The sequence below is a fragment of the Chelonoidis abingdonii genome, chromosome 11 (assembly GCF_003597395.2).
Source record: "Chelonoidis abingdonii isolate Lonesome George chromosome 11, CheloAbing_2.0, whole genome shotgun sequence".
Classification (NCBI taxonomy): Eukaryota; Metazoa; Chordata; order Testudines; family Testudinidae; genus Chelonoidis; species Chelonoidis abingdonii.
The window spans coordinates 3,133,158-3,145,852 of NC_133779.1; the positions used below are offsets into that span (position 1 = coordinate 3,133,158).

Here is a 12,695-nt window from a genome sequence, read left to right on the forward strand (position 1 = left end):
AGGGTAGGAGAATCGAAACAGACAGGGTGGGGGAGAAGTTGAGGCTGGTGGGAAGAATGGTGTGGGGGTCTGTTCTGAGCAGAGTGAGGAAGAGGAGGGAAGAGAGGGCAAAGAGTGAGACCTTTTAGATCTCAAAGGTGGGGGTGCGAGGTTAGAAAGAGTCAGGGTGTGTTTGGAGCTGTCTGATTTGGGTCAGACGTGGAGAAAGAGAGACTGCGTCTGTGCCGTCTGGTGTAGGAACAGGGCCTCTTGTCCCTAGCTAATCTTGGCTTCTTCTAAGCAGCTCTGCCAGTACTGCAAGGTGGGACTATCTTCATTCCTTTCCCTGAGGGAGTCAGTTTTCTTCCTCTGTGCCCGTTGACTGCCTGTAAAGCCTCGTTCATGCTGTAATTGGCTCGGGGTGTCAATAGGGTCTCTTCTGGAGCTGCGCGGGAAGCGGTATTCCCATCTTCTTAATGTTTTTGAAGATCAAAACATTTACTTGCCCCAAAATTGGGCTGAAAACTCCCATCTCTGCCTTTCCTGAGCAGAAGGGCTGAAAATAATTCCAGTTAAGGCGTTAGATTTTGATCGTTTTGTAAGTCTGAATTCATTCATTTCAAAACCAAAAGTTGTTTTGACTCCAAAACTGGAAACTTTCCTTGTTAAAACAGGACATTCCACTGGTTTTAAACCTGCACCGCCCTCCCAGTGTTTTGAACTGAGCAAGTCCGCCAAAGAGGCCCTGGTCACAAGCAGGTCTGGCTTTGACAAATTGATGTGGTGTTTTCCCCCCAGGGGTGGGAACGGTTTGTCAGATTCCCGACTAGCTCTGATCTTTGCATCCAATACCATGGACCCTCAATGGAGACTGGACACTGGGTGCTGCGCTGTCTGAAATTGCTTCTGTTTGCTGGGGGGGTAATTTTGGAAGAGCTGCCCTAAGCAGACCTGAGACTTGATTTAGAAACTGGCTGCATTAGTTAAAGATGGCTTTTCAGTAAGACCCATTTACTTTCTCCCCTCTTCTCCCCTCCCCCCCCCCCGGCTGCATTAGTTCTAGCCCTGACTCCAGTAAGACCCATTTGCGCCCCCTCTGCTCTGACACCTACCCCCCCCCACCATTCCATTCGAGCTTTGGAAGGGTGCGGGGAGAAAAGATCTAATTCTAAACAAAATCCTCCTGGTTCGACAGGCTGCTCTTTCCTCCTTTACATTCTCATGCTTCTTGTAAATGAAAACACAGGCCAAAATGTAAGGGAAGATTGGGGCTGTCTGTTTTTTAAGGGGCGGGGGTTAATTCTCAAGGGCCGAGCACCTTAGCTGACATCAATATGATCTCAGTACCAGGAGGTGGGTGTGGGCTCTGGATGTGTCAGGGGGAGCCTGGACTCAGTAGCCTTCCTGGGAAGTGGGGTTGGATTTTTAGTTCATTTGCCCCAGTGTGAAGGACTGAGGGACCTGACTCGGTTAGAGTCAATAATGCTTTTCAAGTGGAGCAGGACTGAGCCCTTTCGGCCTCCGTACTTATTTACGAAAGGGCTTGTCTAACGCACAAGTTGTAGCACTTCAACACCACCTGGCTGAGTGCAGCAGGAGGTGACAATGGAGGTCAGGCTCATTGTCCCCATTTTACAGATGGGAAAATGGAGGCACAATGAGTTGCCCAAGGTCACCCAGCAGGCCAGTGGCCAAACTGGGAGTAGAACCCAGGTTCAACAAGTCCCTGGTCCAGGGCTCTATGCACTGGGCCATGCTGCCTCTGTGTGTCTGTCTAGTTAAAGTTTTTCAGTCCCTTCTGCGGGCAAGCAGTTATACTGACACAAAGGTGCTTTATTTCCCCTCTGGGAAGGGGAATGGGCTGTACCAATATAAGGCACCTCTAGACCAGTCTAACTGTCCACACTAGCGACTGGACTGTTTTGCTATCAGTAAACACCCCCCCTCCCCCCACTCGCCCAGTGACCTGGTTCTACTGTTACAACATTGCTTCATGGAGCAGGCCTCAGCCCTGGTGGTCTTGGAATGGACAGACTGACCTCCCAGCCTCCTGAATGGGTTTTGATCCATTGCATGAGGGACCCTTGTTCAGGAGGCTCCAGTTTAGCTCCCGAAAGCAACCTGGTCCCTGGCTGAGTTCTCTAACACCGGGCTGAAAAAACGGCCACATTCTTCTCCCAGCAGAAGGGAAATGGCTTTTTCTATGTAAGCTGGGTCTGTGTCTAGAGACACAGACCCCACATAACTCATGTCCAGTGCGTGTGGGTTTTAAGCTATGTTGTGAGTTTTGTATAAGCTGTCGTCTAACTTTATAAGGTTCCGTGTCTGTGTTTTCTTTCTCCTCACTCTCTGTATCGTGTATGTTTTTGACCAGTGATGGGGGATGAGATTAAAGCTACTGCTTGACCTATACAGCATGTTTGGTGTCTGTGTGGAGGGTGTTTGGACAGAGGATTGGACTTGCTGCATCACAGCGATAGTCCAGCTCTAATAATACCAGGTTCTTACATAGCGCTTCCCATCCATAGAGCTCAAAGTGCCGTACAAAGGAGGTAAGCAGCATTTTATCCCCATTTTACAGCCAGGAAAACTGAGGCACAGAAAGGGGAAGTGACTTGTCCAAGGTCATGCACCAGGCCAGTGGCAGAGTTGGGCCTGGAATCCCTGACGCCTGAGGTCCAGCCAAGTGCTCTACCCACTAGGCCATGCTGCCTCCCTGATCTAGCCCTGCCCCTGCTCCCCCGTGTGTGCTTCCCTCTCTGGAGTTTGCTACATCTGATGAAGTGGGCTTTAGCCCACAAAAACTTATGCTCAAATAAATGTGTTAGTCTCTAAGGTGCCACAGGTACTCCTGTTCTTTATCCTGGAATAGAGCCACTTATTCCAGAGTAGAGTACCCACTGTGGGCTGTGATACTGAGCTAGCTCCGCCAGCCAGTTTTTCCCTCCGAAGACGTTCCAGGGGTTTTGAAGGAATCTGACATCTAGGCTTTATGTTGGCTCTGCCTAGGGTGACATTAGCTCTGACAGCGCTGCGTTTTCCAAGCACTCCGACTCAGATGTGTAGGGCTGGAAGGGACCTCGGGAGGTCGTCTAGGCCAGCCCCCTGTGCTGAGGCAGGACCAAGTCCAACCTGTCCTTAAAAACCTCCAGGGACGGGGACCCCACAACCTTCCTGGGACACCTGGTTCGGAGCTTCACTCCCCTGAAAGTCAGAAAGTTTGTCCTAATATCTCACCTCCCTTGTTGCAGATTAAGCTCATTATGGCTTGTCCTCCCTCCAAGGAGAACAAGTGGGGTATGGCTCCCCCCCAAAAAAGACAAATCTTTAAAAACTGCCCCCCTACTGCCAGGAGAGTTTGACCCTGAAAAGGGAAACGTGTCAGAGCTTCTGTGCCTGATTTACAAGTGATCACAGAAGAGGCCTGGATGCTGCCCTACTGGGAGCGTGAAATGACTAGATGGTCCATGTGCTGGAGGTAGTTAACATGTTTGTAAAAGCCACTGAAATGAATGGGGAGCCGTTCACATGTCGGGGAGAGGGGCGCAACCTTTCTTCTGGCTCGTAGTGCATTGCAAAACAAGCCGGAAGCTGCATTGTCTCAAACTGCCCAGTCACATGACGGTTGGGGGGGGGGGCTCCTAGTCCAAAGCTGGGGTTGTTTCAGCTGTCCCTGCGACATCAGTAGTTTATAGTCCTTAGCTTTTTTTGCACACCCCAGAAGGTCAAACTAGCCCCAAATTGATCTCACCCTCCTGGAATTGATCTCAGCTAGTGTCTAACAGCCGTTGCCCATTTGGGGTAGCAATATTTCAAGTTATCCCCAGGAAAAGTTGCTTCTCCAGCGTGGCTTGAACCAAGCTGACATACCTGAGAAAATCACTTGTGCGTTTGCAGGGGCGTCATGTACCTTAATTCTCTCCTTCCTGGTTTTCGGCGGCACCACTGAACAACTAACTGCATTCATGAAGCTATGGGGCAGTTAATACAACTCCACATTTAACAGTCAGATTCAGGTTCTCCCTTTGCTTATTAAAGCAGTCGACGAACAGGTGCTGGGAGTCCTTTCTTGCAACCCTCTGGTACTTTGCAGTCGGAAAAAAGTCAACAAGAGCCAGAGCTTTAGCTGAAAAGAAAAAAAATCAGTCTCCCGTGGGCGGTGCAGACCTTCCAAAGGGACGCAATCAACTTAAAACATAGTCACTTTCCAAACCCCAGTTGCCAATCTAGTCCAGTGCAAGGTGCGCGTAACAGTGTGTCTGGGTTCCACGGCTGCCCTGAATCCTCCCCTGCCACTTGTGTGTGGTGGTCACAACCCCGTGCCCCTTTTCTTTAGAAACACACTCGCGTCTTTCCCTGTTGCCGTCGCGAAGACCCGCCCCAAACCAGTCCAGCAGCCCACGCAGAGAGGAGGGGGTGGAAGTGAGACACCACAAGCAGTGCTGGCACGGTTCAGTTGAGGGAATTGTATTTTTTCCAGCAGAGGTGTGTGCTTTTTAACCAGTTAGGTGCCGAAACACCTTTGAGGGTCTGGACCTTGCAAAACTAGTTAATGATCATCCGCGTGCATGGCTCGGGGAGGAGAAGTGTGAGTGTTTTGTTTTGGGATGTGATTTATAGCGCTGTTATAACGGCGCTGTAGTCTATTGGGAGAACCCCTGGTACGGGGGGAATTACACCGCAATAACGATATTCCCCTGCAGGAAGTCATGCTACACTGGTGTTCAGCTGCTGCGCTACCTAGCCCGGTGCAGTGTCTGGTGTCAAGACGAGGCCTTAGACATCCCACTGGCTGATCCGACCTTACACTCCACTCCTACATGGGCTTAATTTTCCCACCGTTACCAGTCCCCTAAAAACAGCTTCACAGGCTTGTCCACGCACGCAGCCGTACTGGTTACGTTTGGCCTCGGACCGGATGATGAAAAAGGCCACAGCGGAGCATTTAGAGACCTGATCATGAGCATTAACTTTCAGAGGGCTGTTTCACTGCAGGGAGGGGGGAGAGGACATGGTGATCGTCTAGTCTGACCTGCACAGAACACAGGCCAGAGAACTTCCCCCAAATAATTCCTAGAGCAGAGCTTTAAAAACAACAAACCCACCAGCCAATCTTGATTTAAAAATTGCCAGTGGTGGACAGCGCTTGGTAGATCGTTCCAATGGTTCGTTAGCCTCTCCGTGAAAAATTTACACCTAATTTCTAGCCTGAATTTGTCCAGCTTCAACTTCCAGCCATTGGATCGTGTTAGACCTTTTTCTGCTAGATCGAAGAGCTCGTCGTTCAATATTTGTCCCCCATGTCGGTACTGACAGCCTGGGATCCAGTTACCCTCTTCACCATCCCTTTGTTAAGCTAAATTGATCTGAGTCTGTCACTTCAAAGCAGATTATCTAATCCTTTAATCATGTTTGTGGCTCTTCTCTGACCCCTCTCCAACTTATCAACATCCTCTCTGAGTTGTGGGCACCAGAACTGGATGCAGTAGCTGGTTTTACAGGGCTTGCTGCTGCTGCAAAGACTGATGCCCTGGCTTAAATTTTACACATATTCCATAAAGATTAAGCATGTGCATGATCTAAATGCACCTTTTCCCATAATGAAGACAAGTCCTGATAGAGAGATACACAGAGAAATCTCATGCTTCAGGCCACAAGCAGTCACAGGGGTCAGGAAGGAACTGGACTAGGAGGGTTCTTAAACTTTTTAAAAAGCACTGCAAGCTATCCTGAGGTTAGTCCTGTTGTCAGTGGATTGCTCTGGGGGAATCCACATGTTAATGTGATAACTAAGATCCAGGCTTTTGCGGGGTCCCTTTCTTGTCCTGAAGGACTCAGTGGTCATTGAGGTCAATCCCTTTCTGCGATGGCAACCAGGTGGCGCTCGATCTCATCCTCGCTCAGTGTCCTGCAAGCCACCAAGACAGGGTGCTGTTAATTTGTGACCATTCTGGAAATGGGCAGGAGGAACTTGCAGGCCAAGAGGTCTTACCGGAATCGGGGATGCTCCGATGTCACTATCCCCACTTCGATCTCACTAGCCTTGAAGTCTGTGGAGAGGACCGTTGATAAGCAAGTAATTGCCAGCTGTCAGCAGAGGAGGAAAAGGAAAAAGACTTTTTCTGCTTTGCGTATGGTTAACCTGCGGAACTCCCCGCTCCAAGATATTACCAAGACAGATAACATAGGTCCTGATTCTTCTGCTCTATGACCTGTGCTAGTTTTTTAAATGAGATATGTGACCTCTGGACAGCAGAATTCAAAACTTTCACCAGACAGGTCACTACTGAAGGGAGTATTGCATTGTGGGATTGTTGGTGGAGGACTGTGTATATATGTGCATCCACTCTAGCACCAGGCTGATAGATCGATAGACAGGGCTCATGTTGCTCCAGGAAGGGGATACGTTCACCCAGTCATGTCCAGTGATGCACAGTTGTGTGGTCACACACACACGTGCAGTGTTACACATGGAGACACAGGGACACGTGCGCACACACACTGACCTCTACAGGATCCACAGGCGAGCCCTGTTTCTTCTTCAGGGTCTTCTCCAGGAAGCTGTTAGCCTCGGTCTGCTTCACCCCAGCAGTGGTCGCTTTGTAGCCGCAGTAGTAGCCCGCCGGGTCGCATTTGAACAGCTGGGGCCCCAGTTCCTGGTCGATCCCGATCAGGATCATACCTGCCGACAGAACCGGGAAGGAGGGGGTCATGGGAAGGGGCAGGATTCTGTCTCTCTAAGAGTCCGAAGCGGAGCTGCGGGAGCTTGGAGCCAGAGTGTGAAGTGGCCATAAAGAAATAAATCGGGGGGTGTGGAGAGAGAGCTCATATGGGACAACCTGGGTCCCGGGGGAGAGGGGCGTTTGGAGAACGGGAAGAAGCTGGAGGATTTGCTGGGGCAGCTGTGCAGGGGTTAGTGATTAAGGGAGGGCTGAGTTAAGGGGCTGTCAGGGGTTATGGGGCAGGCTGTGGGCGGGGGAGGGGATGGGGTGGTCATTGAGTGAGTGGGGCTAAGTGGGGGTAGACGGAGGTTGGGTAAAGGAGAGGGTGACTCTGTGGGGGCGGCTCTCCCCTGCCCCCCGTCACTCACAGCAGCCCAGGGGTCTCATCTCAGCGTTCTGCGTGTAGACCTGGGAGATGTCAGCCATGCGCCGGCACAGCGTCGCCACTGGGATCTCGTAGCCCTTCTTGTACTTCCATTCGGCTGCCTCGTGCCGGGCGCGCTGCACCTGGGACCGGCCGTCGGCTGGGCGGGGAAAGGAGCCCCCGTCAAACGAGGCACAAGCATCACACCATCTCTGTGTGTGTGTGTCCCTCCCTGCCACCCCCTGCTGGAGGGGCTGAGCCCCAGGGTGTGTGTGTGTGTGCCCTGGCGCCCCCTGCTGGAGGGCTGAGCCCAGGGTGTGTGTGTGTGTGTGTGTGTGTGTCCCTGGCGCCCCCTGCTGGAGGGGCTGAGCCCCAGGTGGTGTGTGTTGTGTGTGTTGTGTCCCTGGCGCCCCTGCTGGAGGGGCTGAGCCCAGCTGTGTGTGTGTGTGTGTGTGTGTGTGCGCGCCCCTATCACTCCCTGCTGGAGGGGCTGAGCCCAGCTGTGTGTGTGTGTGTGTGTGTGTGTGTGCGCGCCCCTATCACTCCCTGCTGGAGGGGCTGAGCCCAGCTGTGTGTGTGTGTGTGTGTGCGCGCGCCCCTATCACTCCCTGCTGGAGGGGCTGAGCCCAGCTCTGTGCATGTGTGTGTGTGCGTGTGCACACCCCTATCGCCCCCTGCTGGAGGGGCTGAGCCCAGCTCTGTGCGTGTGTGTGTGTGCGTGTGCGCGCGCCCCTATCACTCCCTGCTGGAGGGGATGAACCCTCGTGTGTGTCCCTGCCATCCCCAGCTGGAGGGGTTGAGCCCTGGTGTGTGTGTGTGTGCCCGCGTGTGTGCGTGCGTGCACCCCCCTATCGTCCCCTGCTAGAGGGGCTGAACCCTGGTGTGTGTGTTCCTGCCGCCCCCTGCTGAAGGGGCTGAGTCCATATGTGTGTGTGTGAGAGAGAGAGAGACTGCCCCCTGCTGGAAGGGCTAAGCTCTGCTCTATGTATGTGTCCCTGCCACCCCCTGCTGGAGGGGCTGAGCCCTGCTCTGTATGTGCGTGTGTTCCCACCACTAGAGGAAATCAGAGCTGTATCATTCAATGACTCTGTTGCTCTCTACTGGCTGAATATCTCACAAACAGGATAAAAGCTCTAACACTGCTACACCCAAGAGTCATCCCCTTATATCTCAGGGGCTGGAGCCTGATTGTTGCGGAGCTAGAGGACCAGGGTTCTGACCCCTTGCCCGCTGCCACAGACACCTGGGGTGAATCGCTCCCTCTCTCTAGGCCTCAGTTTTCCCATCTGTAAAATAGGGATAATCACCAGGCCTGTGTCTATTTAGAGTGTGAACTCTTTGGGGCAGGGACTATAACTTGCTCTTGGCTGGGCAGCACCCAGCAAATGGGGCCCCTGATCTCTGTTGTGGGGAGGGTCTGGACTGTGCCCAGTGCTACAGGGGCATATGAGATCTCAGTGCACCCAGGCTGGGGTGTTTCTAGAGGAGAAAAACTTGCCAGGCTGCCTGACTCGATGACCTCCCGCACCTCACGTTCTAAATCAGGACTTTGGGGCAGCCAGCATAAGCGTCTCAGGGTCAGATCTGGAGCTGCTTTCAGGCCACCACACGTGGGATTGAACCAGTGAACTCCAGAGCGAGACGGTGGAGGGGTAGGGCCCAGGCCCTGTTCCTGGAGCTGGCCCAGACTCATACCCCGCATGGGCGGGCACAGAGCAGGAGTCATCAGGAATTGCTAACGCCGGGTCAGGATTCATCCCCGGAGCCCGCTCACCGCTCATGCCAGTCATGGCGCAGCCGATGGTCTCCGTCAAGCGATACAGGTTGGTGACGGTGCCGGGATCCAGGAGCTTATCCTAAGGGTGGGAGTGAAGACACCAAGACCAGGGGATTTCCCTTTGCTCGGCAGCACAGGACGCCCGGCCTCTCACGTGCCGCCCCGATGGGTCCTTCCTTCGGGGGTCAGGCTGGAGGGGGGTGGCCACGGGGCCCAGATGGAAATCGCCCCTGCACCCTACAGTTGGACTGGTGCATCCTGAGGTTTTATGCACCAAGCAGGGTGGGGAACCTCAGGCGGGGAGTGGGGGGGAGGCGCAGTCAGTGCTGGCCCCAGTGCCCCAGTGTGGTGCTAGGGGGCGCTGTGCTGCAGGGAGCCGGGCAGGGACTCAGTAGGGGGTGCTCTCCCCACATAGTCTGTGCTGACCCCAATGTGGCACTAAGGGGCGCTGTGCTGCAGTGAGTTGAGCAGGGGGCTCAGTAGGGGGCGCTCTGCTCCCAAAGTCAGTGCTGACCCCAGTGTGGCGCTAGGGGGAGCTGTGCTGCAGGGTGCAGGGCAGGAGGCTCAGTAGGGGGCGCTCTCCCCACGCAGTGCTCACAGCACCACCCCAGCTGGTTGTGGCACATGATGCGCGAGAACCCAGGCATTAGCCTTGGGGTCCTGCCCCAACTCGAGCTCCGGAGCCCCCTTTCTCTCCCAAGGTGCCCCACGCGGCGGGGTCAGCTGGTGCAAGGATCAGGGCCGCGATCTATGCCAGCAAAGAGCCAAGGCAGCAGAGCCCCAGCCCCTGATCTCCGGCATCTCCCCCACATGCTGGGCTCCTACCGGCACTTTTTTCTGGGTGACCACAGCCACAGAGTCCTCCCCTCTCACAGCCACGGTGGTCAGCCCCCCCTGGCTGATGGCTTTGAAGGCGTATTCTGCAACCAGAGACAGCAATCAGTAAATGCAAGAAGAGAGAGGGAGGTGCAGGGGAATGGCACTTCTCAAGGGCTTTCCATCGGGGCTTCACAGACAAAAACCTGCATGCTGCTGCAGGACAGCCGCCTCTTACGAATGGGGAAACTAAGGCACACGGTGGGGGGAAGGGACTTGCCTGAGGCCATGAGGCAAATCAGTATGCTGTTGGGAAGAGGGCCCAGGTGTCCTAATTTCCAGCCCCACCCCTGTCCTAACCCACTCTAGATCCACTCCTCACCCAGACCCAGGCATCAAACCCAGGAGTCCTGACTCCTAATTCCCCAGCTCTAACCACTAGGCCAGGGGTAGGCAAACTTTTTAGCCTGAGGGCCACATCTTGGAATAGGAATTGTATGGCGGCCATGAATGCTCACAGAATTGGGGTTGGGGTGCAGGAGGGGACTCCAGGCTGAAACAGGGGGGTGGATGAAGGCTCCAGCTGTGGGTACGGGCTCTGGATGAGGGGTGTAGGAGGGTGCTCTGGGGTGGGACCAAGGGATTTGGTGGGCAGGAGGGAGATCAGGGCAGGGGTGTGGGGAGAGGCTCAGGGGTGCAGGATCCAGGTGTTGCACTGCCCTGTCCGCAGGCACCTCCCCCTCCCCGCAGTTCCCATTGGAACTGGAGGGGGGCCCATACCGCTGCTTCCAGGAGCCACGTGGAGCAGCCCCTGACCCTGCTCCCTGGCTGGAACTCCGGACCAGGGCAAGCCCCAGACCCCACTCCAGTGGGAGCTCAAGGGCCAGCTTAAAATGGCTGGCAGGCCGCAGTTTGCCCACTCCTGCACTAAACCCTGCTGCCTCTCAGAACCAGGACCAGAACCCAGGATTTCCGATACCAACCCTGTCCTCTAGCCGCTGGACTCCGTGGCCTCCCAGAGCAGGGGATAGAGCCCAGGAGTTCTGGCTCCCAGCCCCGCCCCCCGCTCTAACCACTAGACTCCACTCCCCTCCCAGAGCCAGAGACAGAACCCAGGTGTCCTGATCTCCAGCAGAAACCCCCTCCCCCACTGGTTGATTATTCCAGGCCCCAAGCGTGGGAGCAAGGGCACCAATCCTGCTCTGGCCTCAGTCCCAAGGGATGAGAAACATGCAACCCCTCCGCCTCTGGATGGCGCCCCACAGACTGACCCACTTGGTAGAGACGCCCCTCGGGGGAGAAGATGGTGATGTGGCGATCGAAGCCGGCACTGGACCCACGCGACATTTCGCCGTTCGTCTGGGGGCAGTGGGAGGGAGACAGGCAGACAGGGCCCTCTGCAGAGACGCGGCCACTCGCCTCTTTCCCTTTCACTTTCAGTTCCAGTTCACCCCTGGAAAGTACCTGCCAGGAAAGGCTGCGTTAATTGGGCAGATCTGGATCCTGCAGAGGGGTGCTGGGAAAATATGGATGGGGGGGTTGATCACTGGAGTTGGGGGGTGCAGGGCAGTCAGGAGGGAGTCAGGTTGGGGGTTCACTGGGTTGAAAGCATCCCAGTGGGTTCAGTTTGGGGTGGCAGCGGGGGGGGGGGGGGAGTCACTTTCCTGCCCTGGTATCTGTCACATTTCTGGGCAAACTGCACCTGTATTTCCTGCTCCGGGGGCTCCTTGGCTGTCACCACTCTTGGGCAGAACCCTGCAGCTCTCCTGGTCCTGACCAGGGTGTTCCCTGCACTGGCAATCCCCAGCGAGCCAGATGGCCTCAACGAGCCAGCGGCTACGTTTTGCTTCCTCCCCCGGGGCTACGAGCCACAGAACAGCCCCGCGGTTACCCACCTGCGCTTTCTAAGCAAGCGCCTTTATTCCGCAGGTCACAGCGTGACGGAGAAACCAAGAAAACCTACATGTGGGCTAAAAAGCTCCCCAGAGATCACCCCAGCTCCAGCCTTGGGCACATGTCTGTCCTTCCAACACTTCCCTACCGATCGGGGGTCCCCTGCAACTCACGATCTGGTGCGTTGCAGGATCAGAAAGCAGGTCCCAGGCCACTTTAAACCCAGGCAATTTAGCCAAGAATCCTTTCTTTGTTTGCTGCTCTCTGGGGAACCCAGTTTGAACCAGTATATGCCAGCATCCCCAGTGGGGAGTACCTCTCTGGAGTGAATCTGTCTGATTTCCCCCCCTCCCCATTGTCCTTAGCGGACTGTGGGCACCTTCTCCCATGGCATTACCCACAATTCCCTGACCTCGCAATGCTACAGAAACCTAAGACAGGGAGATCTCCCCGAGACAGTGCAGGGAATTGCCTAGGCTGTCACAGGCCCCCAAAACCTCAACTCAGCATTAGACCTGAGGCTGCGTGTCCGTGTCCGGACCAGCCGCACAGACACAGGGAAATATCTGGCTGGAGACATCACCAGAGGGGGCGGCGAGATAACCTAGAGATGCAGAGTGGGGCTGGAGCTGTTCCGCACGGCGCAAAGGGAGCCCCTGGAAGCTTTAAAGACACAGCAGAACATTAATAAAATGATCCCTGCCTGCAAGGAGCCAAGCGGGGCAATGGATGGGTGCATGCACCTCTGACCTCTGCTGGCAGAGCGCAGAACTGCACCTCCATGTGTCAGAGCCCCATAGAGAGCTAATGGGGAGATCCCCCTTTCAGCCCAAGCAGCAGCTGCTTGGGGTCTTGGAGCGGGAGGATGAGTTCTAACCCTGTGCTGCTGGGAAAATCCAATGTTGTTATAATTGGGGTGAGGGGGAGATTTTACAAATTTCATAATGGCAAATCCAAGGCGAAGCCCTCTGTCCCTACAGAGGGACCCGTGACACTCAGCCAATGATCAACGTTAGCCACGTACAACTGCATCTTGAGCTTAGGGGCAGGCCTGCGTATTTGCAGGTGAGGGGGGATCTCTACTGGACAGCCAGCCCTGGCCAAGAGGAGAAGGCACTGCAGGTCATACCCCCAACCCCACTGG

At 54.9% G+C, this 12,695-nt stretch overlaps 2 protein-coding genes across 2 annotated transcripts in view; both read right to left on the reverse strand.

The window, feature by feature from the left end:
• The window catches only part of SIRT2 (sirtuin 2), a 256,350-nt gene that overhangs the window by 19,259 nt on the left and 224,396 nt on the right, over window positions 1-12,695 (reverse strand). The window lies entirely within an intron of this gene.
• LOC116822407 (proteasome subunit alpha type-6-like) lies at window positions 5,368-11,090 on the reverse strand. The gene is made up of 7 exons (XM_032776292.2): window positions 10,930-11,090; window positions 9,668-9,762; window positions 8,840-8,921; window positions 7,070-7,225; window positions 6,486-6,661; window positions 5,972-6,066; window positions 5,368-5,887 (listed from the first exon to the last, which is right to left on the reverse strand). Exons 1-7 carry the CDS (start codon window positions 11,003-11,005, stop codon window positions 5,830-5,832), a joined length of 738 nt encoding a protein of 245 aa, XP_032632183.1. The 5' UTR covers window positions 11,006-11,090; the 3' UTR covers window positions 5,368-5,829.

What these genes read in the sequence shown, in the direction of transcription:
- LOC116822407 (XM_032776292.2), bottom strand. Translation starts at nt 11,005, where the DNA reads ATGTCGCGTGGGTCCAGTGCCGGCTTCGATCGCCACATCACCATCTTC. An exon ending in CGCCTGTGGATCCTGTAGAG is followed by an intron (nt 6,067 to 6,485) that starts GTCAGTGTGTGT and finishes CTCTGCTGACAG; the next exon opens with CTGGCAATTACTTGCTTATC. An exon ending in TCGGAGCATCCCCGATTCCG is followed by an intron (nt 5,888 to 5,971) that starts GTAAGACCTCTT and finishes GGTGGCTTGCAG; the next exon opens with GACACTGAGCGAGGATGAGA.